Consider the following 20,946-nt stretch of genomic DNA (forward strand, 5'->3'; position numbering starts at 1 on the left):
GACATTATCTTCTCTCAAGTACCAGCCATAATCCTAAAATGGTAAACTATTTGACAGAGCCCTTAGTAAAGACCAGTGACTTCTGGGTTCATTATACAAGCAGTATCACTTTAGTATAAATTTCAAAGAGATCTGAGCGTGGAACTGGGACCTGGCCTCTACCACTCTTTATCTTTTTCTAGACTGTTACTATTGTCTAACCTATAGTCAGGAAGTTAATTGATAGTCTTATGAGTTAATTTGCTAATCTAAAATTGTAAAAGGGTTAGTCATGGGGTTTAAGCCTATGCATTTTCTAGGATTAGTTATAAGAGTACAAGGATTAGTAGGTCTATTGTGTTGTTGCTTGGCAAAAATCGGGACATCGGTTATTTTATTTTTTATATATTTTTGCAAAGCTCAGAGCAGTTTGTGCTTTCTCTTCCTTATTCTTTTGCCACCCATAACCGTCAATGTTTAGAGAAAAAGATGCATTAGAATTGATTCCGTGTTATGCAAATTAAATTTGGAATCTTAGGCTCCCAAATTGGGAGGTAATTTTTAAAGGTTCCTTGATAGATTGTAGTACGTCCAGCGGAAGGCATCAAAAAATGGTGAGAACCTTACACACTGAGATACCTGAGGGTAGTTGAAGGAGCAGACATTTCGTCAGAAATACGTGGAGGGCTCTCTATTATATGAAAATATTAGCTTGTTCTCCATGGCTCTTGAGGTAAGAGTCGGGCCTAAAAGATGGATCTTGCTGATTTCATTTCAACATTGAATGCTGATTTCATTTCAGCATTAAAACTTCCACTATGTAGTTTAATCTCTTAAGGACCAGAAGTAATGATGAGTAGAGGCCTATTGAGTGGTGACTGATGTAGCCTAGTGGTTAAGAGCCTTTTAGAGTCCTAGCTTTACTACTTATTAGTTCTGTGACTTAGTCAAGGCACTTAACTTTCCTTAGCTTTGGCATCCCCATCAAAATGGGGTTACTGCTTGTGCCTACCTCATTTTGAGTATTAGATAAAATAACGCATGTAAACTGATGAGGAAGCTGATCCTGAGCTAAGTGGTTTCACATATTTAGTCACAAATTTCATCAATGCTTGTGCCCAGTTTTAAGCCCCAGCTTGTTTAACTTCATTATGCCACTTTGTTTCCAAATTTCCTTCACATAAATAAAGGGGAAAAAATATAAATGGGATGGCTGAGGTGAGTACATTGAAAGGGAAAGGAGTTAATCTCACTGTTTAAGTTTAGCCACACAGTTAATGAAATGGCCTTATCGATGAAGTTATCCTGTTTAAACGCCAAAAGGAGCAATTTCTTCTCCATCATCCCAAATTCCCACCTTCTCTGCCTCCTCTCTTCATTACTCTTTAGTCACTAGCAGGCTAGGTAGGGTGTTCCTAATCTGCAATTGGAATGTTTCTGGTAGGAGCCATTTCTCACCTACTCTTTGTCCTCTTCTATCACTTAAAATCCTGGAAGGCTGTTCTGAAAGCAGCTGGGCTTTCAAAACTGGGCTCATTGTAACATTAAAAATTATTAAACTCAGAAACTAATTCTGTTTTTTAATCATAAAATATGAAAACTAGGAAGCAAACTGGAAGAATGAAAGACCAAGTCAGCTGGATCTGAAGCGGGCCATTCTCAGGAAGACTACTGAGGAATAATTAAGGCTAATTTGAAGTATCACCTCCTGGGTATCACCATCATCATCCCCAGGTACCTGAGATAGTTCACTTTGAAATAGATACACCTGAAATTATGTTAAAATGTACTAAGCACTTATTGAGCTCAGCAATCCTGAAATATGCCCAATAGTAAGCTGCCTAGTTGCCACTTATTAACTAGGTTTATGTCTAGGAGGGACTGTGAAGAATAAGAGCTGTTTAATTAGGGGTACTTGTCATCACTAATGAACAACAAGAAATAGTTTTAAAACTTCTTTGAGATATTCACTTGCAAATGTCACCCGAGTTTCAGAAAAGTACAGTCTCTGGAGTAAACCTCCTATACACTCAGAGAGACTCTGTTGTGCTTTGCATGCGTTATATCATTTAGTCCTCAAAACATGTTGGCAAGGTTTGCATTATTATCTCCATTTTAAAGATGAGAAAATTAGGTGCAAAGAGCTTCAGTAACACACTCAAACTCATTCAACAATAAATAACTAAAAATTGTGCTATACACACTTTAAGAGTCACATGTTCCTCCCCCAAAATTATGAAAGGCCATAGAACAAATTCAAGAAGTAGGCTTCATGACATATCGTTTCTTCTCATCTCAGATGGATTCACTTTAATCTATCATGCCCACATTGTAAAATATCATTTTGATCACCGTCAATATTACACAGACCTGTTTCAATGTGCTCAGGTTTTTCAGTAAAATTAGAAGAAACCACATTTTACAAACAGGTATATGTGCATTAAGAAAAAAAAAAAACTACCATGTGATTTTATATATGGATGCCAATTCTTAAACATTATTTATTATTTCTGAGCTCTAGTGCTTAGAATGTTTAAAATGCAATATATTTATGTGGATTTTTTCCAGGATATTGGAACATACATAAAATATGCTTGTGCATATCTAAGCTTTGTATTTATTTCAGGTTATATGTATACTGAGAAGAATATATAAACAGTGTATGATAGTTACATCTTATTTCATTTTTTGAGGGAAATTAACCTCCATAATTATTAACTATGCATAAAATGTAATGGCAGATATGACTTATATTGTATAGGACTGACTGCAATTCCTCTTTAGAAATAGTTGTTCTTTGCTTTTATAATACTAGGAAAAGAGGAGAAGAGTTCTTAAAGAAATACAAGGATTCCTCAAGCCCCTCTTCCCTAAAACATGCTCTATCATATCTCCTGGATTGACTGGAATATCCTTCTCTGCCCCCACCCCATTACCCTCTCAATGCAGTGGAAAAGTCGGTGGGTAATTGGGTCCAGATTGGAGGTGTTTAAATATTCATGAGGCTGGCAGGGGACTGGGAGGGGGTGACTGTCTAGAATGGGGGTAGGGGCTGGGGGAAGTGATTAGTCACTGAAGGCTAGCGAACAATTCCGAGAAAGAGACGGAGAGAGAGGGAAGAAAAAGACAGACAGACAGATACTGGGGGGGAGGAGAAAAAAGGAGAAGAGAGGGAAGAGAAGAGAGGACAGCGGAGAGAGAGCACCAGAGAGAGAGCGCGTGCTAGAGAGAGCGAGCGAGCATGTGCGATGAGCAATAGCTGTGGACCTTACAGTTGCTGCTAACTGCCCTGGTGTGTGTGAGGGAGAGAGAGGGAGGGAGGGAGAGCGAGCGCGCTAGCGCGAGAGAGCGAGTGAGCAAGCGAGCAGAAAAGAGGTGGAGAGGGGGGGAATAAGAAAGAGAGAGAAGGAAAGGAGAGAAGGCAGGAAGAAGGCAAGGGACGAGACAACCATGCTGTGCTGTATGAGAAGAACCAAACAGGTAGAGCTAAAGATTTTTACTTCTTGCTGTTGTGGAATAACCAGAGTACAGTATTTCCCTGTAAAGGCAAACAATTTTTTTACTGCTTCTGCTCTGGCCATGGTGCTCGCGCTTCCTTAGCATATGGTAACTGATGGTTGCATCCCAGCTTTTATTCTTTTCTGTCTTTCATGCTCCGGTTTTGGAATGCTGCTACTAATTAGGGTGAGGGTAGAAAAAACATGCCTGTTCGGCTAGAAATATTTTTTTTTTTTTTTTTTTTTTTTGCTTATTAGTGAATGCTCAGCGTTTGAGGTCTCTGGTCTTGAGGGTGTGGACGTAGAAAGAGGTGTGGGGGAGATGATGTGGGCTCTACCTACAAGATGGGGAGGCAATTCTTTATATTATTTGCAAAAAGCAGGGTTGAGGAAATAATATGCAGGACTGAGTATTACCTCTCTGTCATACAATTTTCTCACATGTGCTGCGGAAGATGCCTTATTTCGTACATGCATGAGCTTCGAAGGGGCGCAGGTATTTATGGAAAAACGTGCAGGTCTTATTTGTTTATTTATTTATTTTTCAATGAATGAATGAAACTATGATTTGATAGATTTTTTTTTTTTTTTAAGAGAAGCTAAGACAACTGGGGCTGGGGGAGAAATTGGCCATGCAGAAGGGGAAAATCCCCTTCCTTAAGATCAGCAGCCGATTGTGCACCAGCTGGTCGGAGGAGAGGGTGGACCACGCCCCTAGGAGCTCGGATGGGATGGGAAAGACAGCCGGGTGTTACCTGTTGGAAACCAGGTCTTGTCTCTTCTCCCCTTCCCTTGCTTCTTTCCTGGGATTGTCAGTGACCAGAGACAGGCTAACATCCTGGATAATAAGTATGGTGACTCATTTTCATCAGGAAGAGGGACACATCCAAGATTAGGAAGAATCAGAGCCCCTCCTTCCCTCCCCCACTGCCCAGGTTTTACAGCCATTTCAATTGCTCGCTTATTTCTTGAAAGACATTTTAGAAACTTGACTGGGGTGAGAGTGGGAAGGAATGACGAGTGTGGTATTCCGCAGCAACCGACCATGCCATGACAGTCTCCAAAAGAAGCTTTCAAACATTTGTTGGAATGCATTTGAGTGATTTTGGCGAAGGTTAAGGAGAAAAATGGGTGTGGGATATGGGTGAGTGTGTGCGTGTGCTTGACTGGGGTGGGGGTGGGGGTGTGGTGGGAGCAATCTTGGTCAAAGAAGCCCTTTGCAGACTGATTGCCTTAGGGGTGGGGTGCAAGAGATGGAATTTGGGTATAATTTCCAGTGCAGGTATTGGAAATTGGGCAATTTGTAATACTCTCTGAATCCGAAGGGGGTGGAAGAGAGTGGAGAAGAAACAGCCTGCCAGCTTAGCACATTTAGCCAGCGCCCTGGAAGGAAGGGTGGGGAGTGAGGATGAAGGAGAAGGAGCAGGAAGAGGAAGGGAGACTGAAGCAGAATGAGCAGAATGTCAGAGCAATGGGAGTAGAGGTTTGGCATAAATAAATAAATAAAGTAGCAGACATCCTGGATTGTGTGGGGCTATTTGGGGGAAACGTCGGATAGTGGGGGATTGAGTGGGGGGCAGTATTTGCAGCATCTCCTGAAACTGCCCTATGGTTACAGAGATTGATGCTTCCATTGGCTCATTTTATCAAACCAGGGCATTTTCTCTCCGTGTCCTCCTTCATTTTAATATATAAATGTAATAAATACAGGTGTCTGGGTTAAGAACACTGTCAAAGAAAAGTCCTGAGGTTATTTCACTGGTGAGCTGGGGAAATAAAATTTAGGAAGGTAGAGCACTAAGTAAGCCAAAGCTATCCACTTAAAAAGCTTTGATTTTGGAAAGAAAAATATTCAGGTTCAAAATTTGTTCTCACCCTATGTGTACGCATGCGAGTATACATACATCTCCTTTAATAAAGGAAATCATGTATGATTTTTAGAAAAGGAATTAGAGCTAAAGGAATTCCCTTCCCAAAATGAAGACAACTGCCTTCCCTGGGGCTCTATTTCAGCAACAGCCTCAAGCATTTACTCTGATGTGCAAAGTGATGAAGATAAAATTGTGTGTTTAGAGTTGCAGAAATTCTCATGTAAATGCATACAGCATCCACATACTTCATATGCTACAGTTGCATGTGTAAGTGTGGTTTCCACATGCCTCCCTGTGTTTTAGCATCATTTATATTCAAGAGAAAATTAAAGGTATAGAAATTGTCCTGTTTGCTCATGCATTTTATAAATGTGTACTTCTGTGTGAAATGCTCATGTCTCTTATATACCACTGTTGTGTATCATTCACATTAGCCAGTATTTAGGATACCATTCAATCAGACTACAGGAAATGGTGTATTCAGGGCGTGGGCTCACACTACACTCACTGGCATTTATGTAGCATGAGTACTTAAGTCTCACGCAGGTTGCCTGCTTGTGGATGAAACTCTATATCATTTATGACAAAATCCAGTGGTGTCCATCCTTCTGCTGGCAACTATTCATCATCTTAGTACTTAACAGGGAATAAAACAAGGGCAAAAACCTGCAAAGGTCTAAGCTCTGCCACACCCATAAAATCCAGCAGAAACGTGGGAGGGGGCTGAAGGGCTTGCACTTCCTTCCTCTTCCACTTGAGCGGCATAAAGAAGCAACCTTGGATTTCTAAGTTGGAATACATTGCCAGTGGGTGAGAAGAAAGCATAAATGATCTATATTAGCCATTAGTTATCACTATAGATTATTATAGCAGGAAGAAGAGAATAAGAATGGGGTAGAGACGAGAATATGGTAAAGGAGTGGGCAAACGAGGAATAAAATAAAAGAATCCCTAAGATTGTATTGCCTTATGATATTCAAATATCTTGGGGTTTACTTTAAATAGCTTAATTGCCACGTGTATTGCAGATGATTAAAAACTTGGCAAGGTGTGAGCTATGTCTACAAAGCAAGAAAACTATGAGGTGTTTCTTTTGTTGAAAAATAATGACTTTAGTTTGTAATTGAAGTGTAAAGAATTTCATGCAAGCAAGTAGTCCCTCTACTCCCCAGCCCCCCATCCATGCCAACATCTGCTTTTTCCCTTATGCAACAAATAAATCTTATCTCTGAGAGTGTGATCTGTGGTTTAGAATTCCGACCTCTCTGTGCCTTTTCCTTGCAGTGTTGGGAAGGTATGGAAGGATGCTGCCTTGCTGCTTGGTGCAGGCGATTCTTCCTAGTGATAAATTGGATTCCTCCCAAATCTCTCTGAGCCACACCCAGTGTCACCCAGGGACTTAGTGAATTAATTAAACTGAACCATTTTATTTAATATAATTGAAGCTTCTTGTTCTTTTTTTTTTTTTTAATAGTGATTTTCACCACAGGTTTCCAAATTTAAACAGAAAAAACATTTGAAGGGCATTTCCTTTCTTTCTCTCTCTCTCTTTCTTTCTTTCTTCTTCTTCTTTTCTTTTTTGCCAAATTATCTGGACTTGCAGAGAACCTTAGAAAATTCATGGTGAGTCTAGAAAGTGTTCATTTCTGGTGACTCTATAATTCCTTCTAACCCAGGCCAGGGTGCATACACAATGAGCCCTGATCTCTCCTGCTGACAGAGTCTGTGTGACTCTCTTTCCCCACCCCCCTCCCCTACCAACCCATGCTGAGGCAACTGGAATAAGAAAATGCAGAGTTAATTTTCTTTCTTGCTGAGCTGGCAAAACTACAGAACCCTCCTTTGATGTTTCACGCTAAAGGGCAGTACTCCTGTTCACTGAGAGGGAGAGTGGTTTGGGGTCTCCTTTGCCTCTGTCAGTGAAATTGCCAGTGTTATGCCTGGGGCTGAATTAATCCACAGACTTCAGACTTTTACCTGGCCCCATGAGGAAGGGTACTGGTGTTCTTTCAGGCAAGAATAGAGCATACATATTAACCAATCATATTGATAAAGTAAGACAAGTCTTCTTCTATTAATAGTTCAAAGAATGCACATAACCAGGTCATCTCAAGAGAAGGTACAGCAGCATTTAACTATTCACTTCCCTATTAGTATTAATAAAGGCATTAGGGCAACCAAGCAGTGGCTGTTGCAAACCAAAGAAGTGATTTCATGCAGGAATTCTCCCTTTTGAATTTCTGAAGTCGCTTTTGTACCTTTGTAATAAATCTTCATAACATTTTCAGAAGTGTTGGGAAGAATATTATACTGTGAGTCCTTAGTGGAAGCCACTTACTGACTGTGATTTGAATGAATCACATCACCTTGGGCTTCAGTTTCCTTCTGTAAAATGAAGAGTAAAAATCAAAAACCAAACACACAGGAACACCTTGCTTACCTTAAGGATTTTTGTAGGGCTTAAACATACTTGATGTGAAAACAAAGATCAATATAAGAAATTTTTTTCTCCCCAAGTTTTGCAGTGTGAGGCTTGTCTTAGCGCCCCCAGCTTTGCAGGATGATCCAGTGCCTGCTATGTCTACTTTTCTCTGTTAGAGATGAGTTCCTTCTAGTCTTAGTTGAGCCTTCTGCTTGTGCTGTTGCTCCTCCCCGCGCCGTGTTTTCCCGAGAACCCCACTCCTTCATGCCCTGCTCTCTCTTGAGATTTCATCTTCTCGTGCTGCACTGGCTCCTTTCCTTATAGCTTATGAATATGCTTTTGCCTCATCTATTAAAAGATCCCCTCCTGACTCTATGTCCCCATCTCTATAGTGCTCTCACTCTCCCTTTAGAACAAAGTTCCAAGTACTCTCCACCCTCAGTTTCTCCTCTTGTTCACTCCCCATTCACTATTCCTTCTAGTTTAATTTGGCTTTGGTTTTCATAATTTCACTGAAAAACATATTCTGAAAGGATGCCACATCCAGTGACCCTTCATTGCACATCTTATTTAATGTCTCTTTGGCATTTTGTGTTGTTGGCCATCCTTCTTCCTGAAACTGTCCCCTTACTGGGCCTGCATGATATGAATAGCTCTCCTTATTCTCCCTCTCAGATAAGACCCTGCTCAGTCTCCTTATAGGCTTCTCTTGCTCTCTTCACCCACCTCCCCAAATCTATGATCTCCTGGATCATAATCTTGATTCATTCCACTCTTCTCATTTGACTCACTAATCCTAGGTGATCTCATCATGTCATCTACGTCCAAATCTTTAGCCACCTGTGTGATTTCCAGATCTGTAGACCAGATATCTGTTTTTAGCTTCTGATCCATAGTTATCTTGGTCTAAGTGCTTCATTTCAGAGACACTCAAGTTTATTAGGTACAAAACCAAACTCAGTGTCTTCTGTTTTGTATCACACGTGATCTTCCTCACTATACTTATTGCTCTGACACTGTCCATCCAGCCTCAGAGCTCTAGGAACCTGAGAGTAATACTGAACGTATTTTATTTCAACTCCTATATCCAGTTTCTAAATCCTTTGATTCTTGTTTAAAAGATTGAATAAATCCTCTGCTTTTCTACCCTGTTTATATAAATAACCTGGCTCAGACTTTTCATGACTACTCATCTAGACAAAAGCAGTAACTTTCTACGTGGAGTTCTACCACCACATTGTTCTTTAGTTTACCTTGCAAATAACACCGTAGCTATCTTTACATGATGCAAATCTGGTTTTGTTATTTTCCTTGTTAAAATATAAACTCTTCAGCATGAATGACATAATCTAGTTTTGCCTGCTTTTCTAGTGCCAAACTCCAACCCTCACCCCTGCCTTTTTTGTTTTTTCACCTGATGATACCATGCCAAGATTTCAGGCCTTGGTGCCGTCGCTTGTACTCTACTCTCTGCCCATATTATGCTTCCCTCTCCGCCTGAAATATTCCCACTTTCCCTGTAAGAGTTAGCTCTTTGAAGCCATTCTTAACCTTCCTAATTAAGTTTTCTTCTACCTTCTCTTTGCTCATGCTATATTTTGTACTATCTCTATTATCACTTATTGCACTATTTGACATTTATTTTTCACATACTGGGGTCCACACTGTTAGCTTCTTGGGGAAAAGGATGAAAACATAATTATTGTTTTATCTCTACCATAATACATGGTACATAAAATAGCTCATGTTAACCATGAATAATCTGTTTGCTAAATCTATATGGAACCAGGTTTATAGTATTTTCACAAGCTATAGCATATCTACATGGACAGAATCACTAGGAGATTTTTTTAAAAAATGTCTTGGCATGAAATTTTAAAGTGGAACTGATCATTAGTGATTCTTGTTATTCACTTATAGACATGAAGCCATCAGTTTTTAATAAAAGCAGCTACAAAATGAACCCATTTATAGACTGTATTTCTCTGAACTCTCATAGCTGGCACTGTCTCCCCTCCATGTCCTCCTCATCCAACAACCAGCATTATAGCCCCACCTTCTCTGGTTACCACAACCCTGGATCTTCACGTGCCCTTCCTTTGAGGCTCCAAGTACTTACACTCACTGCTTTGCTTCACAACTATTACAAATAGACCGTAAATCAATCTGTGTGATCCATGAAATAAATCAACTAAGAGTAGCAAGATTTTTTTTTCTTTAAATGCATGTAGTGCTGGCCTGTGCTTAGGTGTGTGTGCTCAAAAATTAATTTTACCTTCATTTGGATTTCTTTTCTTCCCTCTGAAGTATCCACATAATAATATTTCACAAAGAGAAATCATGATTGGAAGTACAGGGAGGGTAAGTGGTAAGTAGTCCCTCAAATGACTGTTAAATGAATGTTAATATCAGATGAATTGGATTTTTCTTAGGCTTAAATAGACTGAAGGGACTTGGGTTCTGAAGTAGGCCTATTGTACCCAGCATGGAACATATCGCAACCACTGTTTTCCATGAAAACACTCTTGCCAGACACTAAGTAGTGTATTTTCTCTGACTGAATTGGCATGTCCTTGAGAACAGCAGAAAGACTAAATAATTTGTTAGTGAAGTTTGTCTTCAACTGGTAAGGTTCAGTAGTATTTGTCAATTGCCATACCCTCACTTGATATCTTGCTTACTGCTCCCAATCTCTTTGGCATTGAGTTTTTCTATTATTTTCTCCTCCTGTCAGACCCAGGTAGAGTTTTTCTGATTAAGTAATACCAGTTCATGCTAGTGTTTAGTGGGTGAGGCTATGGAAGGAGAACTTTAAGAAAAAGTGTGTTTCTTCAGACTTTCTAAAAAGTATTTATAGACAAAACAGGCATTTTAAGCTATGTCTGGCACATCTTAGATTCTCAATAAATATTTGTTGAAGGAATAAATGTAGGAAGGGTGGGAGCATCATGATGGGTCATTAGGGGAGATGTTTTGGGACAGATGACCACTTCTGTTTACCTGTTCAGAGTGGGCTTTGTGTAAATGCAAGTTCAGCTCTATTGGTCCCCCTCACAAGGTGGACGTAGTCAAAGTTCAGTTCCCACTCCCGTTTGCTTAGATCAGAGAGACACACTTGCAGTCATTCAGGTTTAGCATGGGAATGTGATCTTCCAGATTTCCTATCCTTAATTATTTACAGATCTTATTTTCTTAGATGTTGTTTGTTTAATGTCCTGTTTCATGTCTTTGTAGTGGAATAAACCCTTTCCTTGGGTTCTAGACCTGGTTCTGCCAATTGCTTGTCATGTGATGTTGGGTAAGTAATTCAACCTTTCTGAGACTAGTCTATTCATCTGTGTAGTGGGTACATAAAAAGAACCCTCCAAATCCTGTCTTACCTGTTTTTTTTTAAAAAGTAGGTTGGTGTGAGTCTCAAATGAAGAGATTATAATAAAAGTGTTTTGCAAACAATGTGTTTTTGAAATATAAGCTATTATTAATTACGGAGTTTCATAGATCGAACACTAAAGTATTCATAGCTCTAAGCAAACAAGGAGTACTCTTGCTCTCTGTATAGAATACACACATTCCCCATTTCCACCTGACTCCCATACTCTACAGAGTAAATTTTTTTTTTTTTTTTTAAGACGGAGTCTTGCTGTCATCCAGACTGGAGTGCAGTGGTGTGATCTTGACTCACTGCAACCTCCACCTCCCAGGTTCAAGCAATTCTCCTGTCTCAGCATGTCAAGTAGCTGGGACTACAGGTGCATGCCACCACATCTGGCTTATTTTTGTATTTTTAGTAGAGACAAGGTTTCACCATGTTGCCCAGGCTGGTCTTGAACTCCTGAGCTCAAGTGATCCACCACCTTCGCCTCTCAAAGTGTTGGGATTACAGGCGTGAGCTACCACGCCCAGCTCAGAGTAAATATTAACCATGCTAATGGATGGGAACATAGTATCTCTTTATTATTTTCTTTGAAAACTTCAGTGACAGAATTTAGATAAGCCAATACTCAAAGTGTTATAAGACCCAAGGATTACTTCAAATGATTAGAAATACCCACTGTTTTTCTTTTTATCTTTCTCTGTTTTCATCTTTTCCTCATATTTAGATCTCTTTACTTCATTTGCTAAGTTTGCTGCCTCCCCCTCTATACCCACCCCCACTTCACCTCTACATAGGGTTCTCTGCACTGGATGACCAGCCATGCTGTGCTCATATCCATCACATGAGGGCCCAATCAGGCAGAAGAGTGGAGAGAAAATGCAATGCTGGTTGGGAGACTGAAAACGTAGATACAGTTTGGTTGGGGGAAGCACATATGACTAACATTTAGAAATATTTTAAAGTATAATAACTGGATCAAATTACTCTAAGAGATTCTATTTTTCCTAGAAACCAAAGGTTTAGCATAAAAAATTTAGTATCGTACATATTTTGCCAAAATACTTGTATACAAAGGGCTCGTGTAGACTGCAATAGAAAGGTGTGTTAACTAGAAATTTGAAAATAAACCTGTGTCCAGAAGAAAATAATGATTTATTTAATTATACTTATAGTTGGTTAACAGTGAGTATCACCTTTAATCTTTCACTCTAGCTACATCCCTTACTCCCTCTTTCTTTCTTCTTCTGTCTCAGAACACAATACTTCTATTATATATGGGTTTTTTGATTGAGAACAAGTATCCAAAACCAACTTTCAGAGTCTATAAAAGGAATTCATTGGGAAAAAAAAAGTAGGGATCATAGGAAATTAATAAGTTGAACAACCATGCCTGTGGGAACCAGGGTAGAATTTCAATAACAGGAATTCATAAACTATTTATAGGGCCCTGCATCAAAAAAAGACTCAGTTATTAACAACCCCCACTATAATTCTAAATTCTAGATGATGAGAGAGAAAAAGAGAGATAAGAAAGAGACAGACAAAGGGAGAGAGAGACAGGGAGAGAGACAGAGAGAGATAGAATGAGGATGAATGAATTTTATTGGTTCTGCTTGGGTCACCTAGTTACTGCCACAGGGCCAATATCTCTGATTGGAAAAAAGGCTGGGTGACATAGGTTAGAGACAATTTTGGTAAGCCCACACTTGTAAATCTAGTGAGAGGGTAAGTTGGTTGAGAATTAGTCTTCTGCATATATACCTCTATGTTCACATAGTCCACATGTGGGTTAGCTACCCGAGTCAGGAGGAACTTATCTCAAATGTGGTGGACTATTCATTTTTCCTTTTAGTTATTTTCAATTTGGTCTGTATTACATATTATTGGTAGGGTTATTGTCACTGATGGCTCTAAAAGGAAGTAGTAACCGCACAGATAACTGAACTTATGAGCTTACACACGTAAAAAAGAAAGGCCAGAGCAAATCTCCCTACTGGTTTCAGTTATGGAGATGACAGACACTGGGTTTTCACCATCCTCCTGAGGCTTAACTCTGGCAGGTGCCACCTGTCTAGGAGGAATACTAGCTACCATATATTCTTGCTAATTTGAAATGGTGTAAAATCTCTTTTTCAGGTTGTGAGATCTAGTTTCTGCAAAAATATTGGACCATCATGGGTGTAAAACAGCTCAATTGGATTTATATTACAGAAATGCTACTCCTTGACATTAGTCATCTCATTTTGAATGTTCTTGAATTAATTCCAGCAATAATAACCACATTTATCTATTTTTAGCAAATTGGCACTTTGTAAAATATTGAGCTGTTGTCTCCATATGCACCAGTTTGCTCTAAATGTAGAATATCGGTAATTAGCCTTACATCCTTTATTTATAATTCCAGTTCCAATAACTATTCAAAAATGTTATTTTTAAATGAAAGTTGGAAAGACCCTAATATATTTTCATTAATGACTAGATAAAAGAGCTAGATAAGGCAAAGAAAAAAAATAAACAGGCCGGGCGCGGTGGCTCACGCCCTGTAATCCCAGCACTCTGGGAGGCCAAGGCGGGTGGATCATGAGGTCAGGAGATCGAGATCATCCTGGCTAATACAATGAAACCCCATCTCTACTAAAAATACAAAAAAAAAGAAAAAAAAAATTAGCCGGGCGCGGTGGCAGGCGCCTGTCGTCCCAGCTACTCTGGAGGCTGAGGCAGGAGAATGGCGTGAACCCGGGAGGCGGAACTTGCAGTGAGCCGAGATCGCGACACTACATTCCAGCCTGGGTGACAGAGCAAGACTCCGTCTCAAAATAATAATAATAATAAATAATAATACACAAAATGATCTCCAAAGGTTAAGCAAACTCAGAAATCGGTTGCTTTTCTTAAGTGGCTGCAGAACTTCTTAGTCAGCATAACTAGGCTTGACTAGAACCTGTGAGGATGCATATCCTCTTCCTATTCTTACTTAGCTTTGATTCCAGAACCAATTTATCAGGTTGGAATATAAGCTGAGAATTAAATTCCTCTTAATGGCCAAACTAGTTCCGATAACAGCTGTTTCCAAAGGATGTATTCTACAGGTCTACACAAATTTTAATAGAGGCAATTGTCTCATTATTTACCTAAAAAGGAAAGAAAGAAAAAAATTGACTGGATATAGTGGTGCATGCTTGTAATCCCAGAAATTCGGGAGGGTGAGACTGGAAGATTACTCAGGAGTTCGAGACCAGCCTGGGAAACATAGTGAAACGTTGTTTCTGCAAAAAATCAAAGAATTAGCTGGGTGGGTGGTGCATACCTGTGGTCCCAACTACTCTAAAGGCTGATGAAGAAGGATCGCTTCAGCCTGGGAGGTATAAGCTGCAGTGAGCTGGGATCACACCACTGCACTCCAGCTTGGGTGACAGAGTGAGACCCTGCCTCAAAAATAAATAAATAAAAATAAAAATTCCCCAGTTTCTAAATAATTAACTTGCGTCTAGATTTATAGGTCCATGTTGTACTGAGGGTAGCCCACTTTGGTTGTCCAGACTCTTACTAACATTCCAGTGGGGAAAGGAATAAGCATTGAGTTATATTTTGCGTGGACATTGCATTTCGGTCTTTTCTCTTTAAATCAATTTTAAAAAGTAATATTTTATTTGAGAGGTGGGAAGGACTAAGAGACTTCATAAGGGAGAATGATATTGTCTTACTTAAAAAATACCAATTCTTTCTTCAGTAAAATCCAAACTGGGAGTTTGATTTATTCAAACGTCATTTTTTTTTCCCCCTGAAATGCACCATTTGCAATATTTCCTTAACTCTCAGGGACTTGTTTATCCTAATGAAAGAGAAGGAAATTGTTTTCTCTATCACCTGGGAAAGTTACTCTGGAGAACTCAGGTTGGTATTAAATATTCATTTGAAAAAGTCTTTCACGATAATCCTCTTAATTCAGTGTGCCTCAGGGCTTTGATTGCCTTTGGTTGAAAGACACAGGGTGATAGCTTTTTGATAACTCAGCCAGATTTGTGCATCCATAATGATGGACAATTAACTGGAGAACTGTATAGAAAACCTAAGGACAAGACTTCCTTGCTTACACATTCTTTCTTCCATCTTAAACTTTGTACCTTACACCTCTTGAGTGAAAACAGTATGGAGGAGGAAATGAGGATTTCTATAATTGAAAAGGGAGAAGGAGTCTAGAGTTATAAAATAAAATTACTCAGTTTGGAATTGGGCCATAACCTTCTAGTAAAAACTGTCCTGGGATCATTAATGATCACAGATGGTTCAGACCTCACTTCTGAACATCATCTGGAAAACACAATAAGCCCAAGAGAAACAATATTCAGAAAAGAATCCAAGAAATACTCTGCAGGATTAGGAATGAAAAGAAAAGAAAAAAAAGTATGAGCACTAGTATGCTTAAATATGCATAATCAAACTTAGGACCCAATTCAGTTTTTATCTTCACTTAGTGAAAGGAAACTATTGATTCTTAGCTAAAAAGAGAACTGCCAATTTTGTCGTCATAGTTACTGCCGTATCTTATGCTAGACCAAATCTTTCAGCAATGAATGGTTTTCCTGCAAGCTTCTACCGTTCTCCTGTGTTATCGTTCCCGTGTCATTGGAAACTGATTGGTTTGTGTACATACTTAAGTCTATTTTATTAATCATATCTTACCAAAATTGTTACTTTTGCTCAACTTGGGTATATACTAAAACTCCATCTATAAAGAATCAAACCATAAGAACCATAGGAATACCAATAGGAAAATTAACTTTCCCACTATTCGAGGTCTTCAAACATTAAAAATACTATTTTTCCTTTTGCTCTTTGTGGTTCCCTCAAAAAGTGTCATGTTAAACTAATTATCTTCTTTGCAAATTAGACTTTCTACTCCCCTACTCTTAACAATATCTTTTAGAGATCCCAGCATATTTTCAGTTTTCCAGCTCATAACAGAAATAACTAATTACTCTCCTTCCCTTATAAAAGTCATACTATCAGTTACCAAATTCTTTTTGTAATGTATTTCACATATGCTCTTTTCATCTTCTGCCAGCCTTTCTTAACCAGCATTCCAGAAGACAGCCAAACGCAACCCTTAAAGCCCTAGGGCCCTAATGTCCATATGTATGTAAAGAATTAATCCCTCTCTTGTACATCTAGATGGGTACCAGTTATATACCATCCTTGGAAGAAGAGAAAATATCACTCATTTTCGTGTTCTGTGGTTCAGATGAGAAACTCCAGGTGAAAACAGGGCTGGACAGTTACCAAAATTCTCTATTTTCAGTATCACCTCTACATATCGCCTGCTGGCTAATCTTATGTTTAATTCCCCCTTTTCCCAAATTTCAATGCTTTCTCTTTATTTCCAAGGTTAATTCTAATTTATTTACTTACAGTTGTGTTTCAAGGCTCCTTAGGATCTATTACCAATCTCCTATTCTTGTCTTATCTCCTACTGGCTCTGGCATGGACTAGGCTTGTGAATTTAAATAAATTTAGTCTCTCTCAGTTGTCATTTCCTTTTACGTAAAACGAAAGTATTGAATGAAATCATCTCTAAGGCTTTCCAACTTTTAACGAACAGTTCTATAACAAAATGCATCTTTTACTTGGATATTCTGTCCCACCCAGACTTAGTATAAATTTAAGTATTAATTTTCCTATACTTTTATTCATTGTTACTGCCACTACTTGAAAAGTCCCCTTTTGGGCCTAGCTCAATCTCACCTAAACTCCGGGTCCTGAATCAAGACTTATCTCATTTGTAAGGGCTTTCCTGATTAACACAGTCTTCCATGACCCGTTCTGCCTCTTAGATCTTTTGCAGCACATACTACCTGTCCCCTTGCTTTGACATTCACCAAACAGAGCCTTAGCCATCCGTTTGCCTTTTTACGTACCTGATTCCCCCAACTGGTTTGCAAACTGTTTAAGGGTAAGATATCCAGTATAGTGCATGACTCAATAAACATATTGTATCTACTCTGTAATAAGCTCTGTATTAGACTCTAAGGGAATGTACAAGTCAAATAATTTCTCAGAAAGACAAGTGGAACTATCTTACATTACCTCTCTGGGACATTTGACATCATGAAACACATGAAACATACCTTGCTTCTTGAATCTCTTTATTTTCTTGGCTTTCATAACATTTGTTTCTGCTGGCTTTTCCCATCTATACCTTTGGTTGCACTTTTTTCCCCTGCTTGGCTTCTCTTTTCTACCAACCTCTGAAAAGTTGGTGTTATTCAGCGTTTTGTCCTTATACTTGCACTTTCTTACTCAACACAAGCTCCATGAATAATCTAATTTGTGCCCATAAGTCTCACTTGGACTAGTGAATCTCAAATTCTCCAGGCTCTCCATCCAAACCTATTTCCTCAGCTCTAGAGCTTTATATCTTACTGTCTCTGGGAAATATTTTTCTGACCCACAGGAACCCCAATCTCAACAGGTCTTAAAAGTAAGTCACTATGTCGTGTTCCCAAATCTCTTCCCCTTTCTTATCTAGTCATGTAATTCAGAAACAGAACCCTTCATTTCTTCCTTATATCTTCTTTTTTTCATTGGATGCTACTATTCTTTGGTTTCTATAAGTGAAAACCAAATAAATAAAAAACCTTTTCATTCCTTCCTTTCTTTCCTCCTCTCAAAAATACATCATTCATGCAAGATGGGAGCATAGTAAAAATATAAATAAACAAAAGAAAGAAATATGTCTTGACTCTATCCACTCCATCTCCAGTCAGCTGTAACACAGCCATTTTTCATGGAGACTAACGCAATATCCTCCCCCTATAATCACCTTCTTCTACCCTAAACCCTTTACAATCCTTCCCTCAGCAGCCAGAGTGGTCTTTTGAAAAGTGTCTATAAGATTGTGTATCTCCCCTATTTAAAAATCTTTGATGGCATCCCATTCCACTTAGAATCAAAACCAAACTCATTACAAGGCCTAAGAAATCCTACATTATCCAGGCTTTGCCTCCCTTTCTAGCTTCTGCTTAACAACCATGCATCTCTTGGTCACAAAGTCTGTTGGCCTCTTTTTAGTTTTCAAAACACATAAAACATGTTCATTCTACAAGGCCTTTACATGTGTTGCTCCCTGTCCACAGAATACTCTTTCTCTGGCTCTTTACTTGAGAAGCCTTCCCATCTGAATGGTGTCCAAGTCACTCTCTAACACATCACACTTTTTAAAAATCTTTTTGGGATTGCTCTCAATCCGATTTTTTTTTTTTTAAGTATTTACTTTTCAATATTCTGGTCACTGCCTATCTCTTCAAGCTTTAAAACCCACCCCTCTTCACATTCCAGACTCTATTGCAATTGTGTTATTTCATGGAATGACCCATATTATTTCATCCTTTCTCCCTTTCTAAACACTGTTCCTTTTGTCTGTAATGTCTTCCTTCCTCTCCTTTTCTACATGACACATTTCCTGTTTATTTCTATGATGTGGCTGCAGTTGTTTTCTTCTTTATGGAGACTCTCTGATCCTCCAGTCTGATACAATTATCCTTCCTTTCGTGCCTTCATTATGTCTAGTACATACCTCTATTACAACATTCAACAGACTTTATTATATATATTCATGTATATGTCTATCTCTTCTGCTATACCAGGAGCTCCTTTCAGGGAGGCATTATGTCCGTGTATAGATCTAGTTGAATGTTTTGCACACTATGATTTCTCATTAAATTCGAGTTCAATAAATGCAGTCTACAAGAATGAACAAATACCAGTGTCCAGTGAGTAGTATGAGATGGCAAAATTTGGTTAGGACTAAGGCAAAGGTTAGGACTAAGGCAAAGGTTGACCAGCTTACAATGATCAGTCATGGAAACTGTTCACTTCTGGCACAGCCCATAATTGGGCAGCTAATAGATATTTCACACAGAGCTAAGACCATACAGACTTGGATTTCACTCAACTGATACCAGCTGGTTACTTCAGCAAATAACGGTCACCATTTTATAGAGAGATACTTTAGTAGTCAGAAAGATAGCCATCCTTGACACTATAAACTTCTTATTATCTAGGCTAAGGATGAGTATTCACTGTAAAATATACAGCTATATCATTTTAGCCAATTATTCTGTTTCCTAAACTTGGTGCTTAGGAAGCTTGGCCTTTCTTCACATTTAAAGCTTGTATCTTCTGGTACTCCTCCCACAGGAATCCTAGTGAAGTTTCAGATCTTCTCCTTTGTCAATAATATGATTTATAGTTGCATGTACACTGTCTCTTACCTTCTCTAGTTAAAAAAAACTATGTATAATAACGCTTAGTTATTGCTATTTTTTCTTGTCCCCCTTTATTACGGGGGAAGTATCCATCTGTCTGATGTTATTATATCTATCCCCAAACCAATAAACACAGGATAAATACTAGTAAATTTTTCTATAAGGAAATAAAAGAACAAACGACCAGAAAAAATCAATGACTTCTCAACACCTAACTTATATCTCCTACACACAAAAATTGAATTACTGGGGGAGGGATCTCGGAAGGAATGGGCTTCCCCTTATAATTCTGGTGAGGGAAAAATATCTCCAATTAAATCTGTTCCCTTTGCAAGAATATTTAAGAGAATCAAGAAGGGAAAAGAATGGTCCATGAACATTAGGTAGCTAGATCTTTTTGAAGTGAAGCTAAATAACACAGGAATTAAATATACCTCTTTGGGCCGGGCGCGGTGGCTCAAGCCTGTAATCCCAGCACTTTGGGAGGCCGAGACAGGCGGATCACGAGGTGAGGAGATCGAGACCATCCTGGCTAACACGTGAAACCCCGTCTCTACTAAAAAAATACAAAAATTAGCCGGGAGCGGTGGCGGGCGCCTGTAGTCCCAGCTACTCGGGAGGCTGAGGCAGGAGAATGGCGTGAACCCGGGAGGTGGAGCTTGCAGTGAGCTGAGATCCGGCCACTGCACTCCAGCCTGGGGGACAGAGCGAGACTCCGTCTCAAAAAAATAAAATAAAATAAAATAAATAAATAAATAAATAAATAAATAAATAAACAAACCTCTTTGAAGTCTAGATGGGAAACTTAAACACTCTCTTGAATTTTTTTTTTTTTTTTTCCAGGAAATGTTAGTCTAAGTTTCAAACTGGTATCTTGGAAAATAAACTTTGGAAATACATCTCACTTGTAGGTTGGGATAGTGCTCACTCAAAAATAAAATTTAGGAAGGACCAAAAGAATATAATTTTTCTGTTTAGAGAATGGATGATCATAAGGAAAGCAAGGTGAAGTGCCCTTTAGCTGAAAAAAAAATGTCACTTTTTTTCCATTGTACTTTAAAAATTTTAATTATGTCAAAAGTGAAGAAGATGCATGAGTAGTTTGGGTTGCCAAGAAAGCAGGTAAGACAGGCAAGTATTCAATATTGAAGACATTGATTTGATGGGATATGGTAGAATTTTGAGAGACCCATCAGTCATGGGTAAAACCACTTAGAGCCTTTTCTGGAAGATAATTCATTTTCTTTTTTCTTTTCTTTCTTTTTTTTTTTTTTTTTTAAAACCACCGTGCCGGGCCCATTTATTCTTAACTATACTTCTATGAGGGGTGGTATTTTTAGTCTCATGAAGACATTACATTTTAAAGCCTATTTCTTTTCACTATACCAGTAATTTCCAAAATTGTCTGCATGTACCCTTTGGGGTACAGAATTGAGAAAAGAAAATTTTAGAAGCAAACTGTGAATGAGAGAGGTTAAGTAATTTGTCTGAGATCACACACTGTAGCTTTTACATTTTCTATTCCACTTATCTGGTC

The 20,946-nt window shown here is 38.8% G+C and overlaps 1 protein-coding gene across 2 annotated transcripts in view; it reads left to right on the forward strand.

Annotated features, from left to right (window-relative positions):
- The first annotated feature begins 3,038 nt into the window (after positions 1–3,038).
- The window catches only part of GAP43 (growth associated protein 43), a 99,104-nt gene continuing 81,196 nt past the window's right edge, over positions 3,039–20,946 (forward strand). Inside the window, exon 1 of one of the 2 annotated variants that reach the window (XM_025377437.1) lies at positions 3,039–3,459. In XM_025377437.1, the coding sequence (XP_025233222.1) occupies positions 3,430–3,459 (30 nt within the window). In that variant the 5' untranslated portion in view covers positions 3,039–3,429. The remainder of the gene's footprint in view (positions 3,460–20,946) is intronic. The other variant, XM_025377436.1, reaches the window with a different exon arrangement.

The sequence above is a fragment of the Theropithecus gelada genome, chromosome 2, assembly GCF_003255815.1.
Source record: "Theropithecus gelada isolate Dixy chromosome 2, Tgel_1.0, whole genome shotgun sequence".
NCBI classification, from domain to species: domain Eukaryota; kingdom Metazoa; phylum Chordata; class Mammalia; order Primates; family Cercopithecidae; genus Theropithecus; species Theropithecus gelada.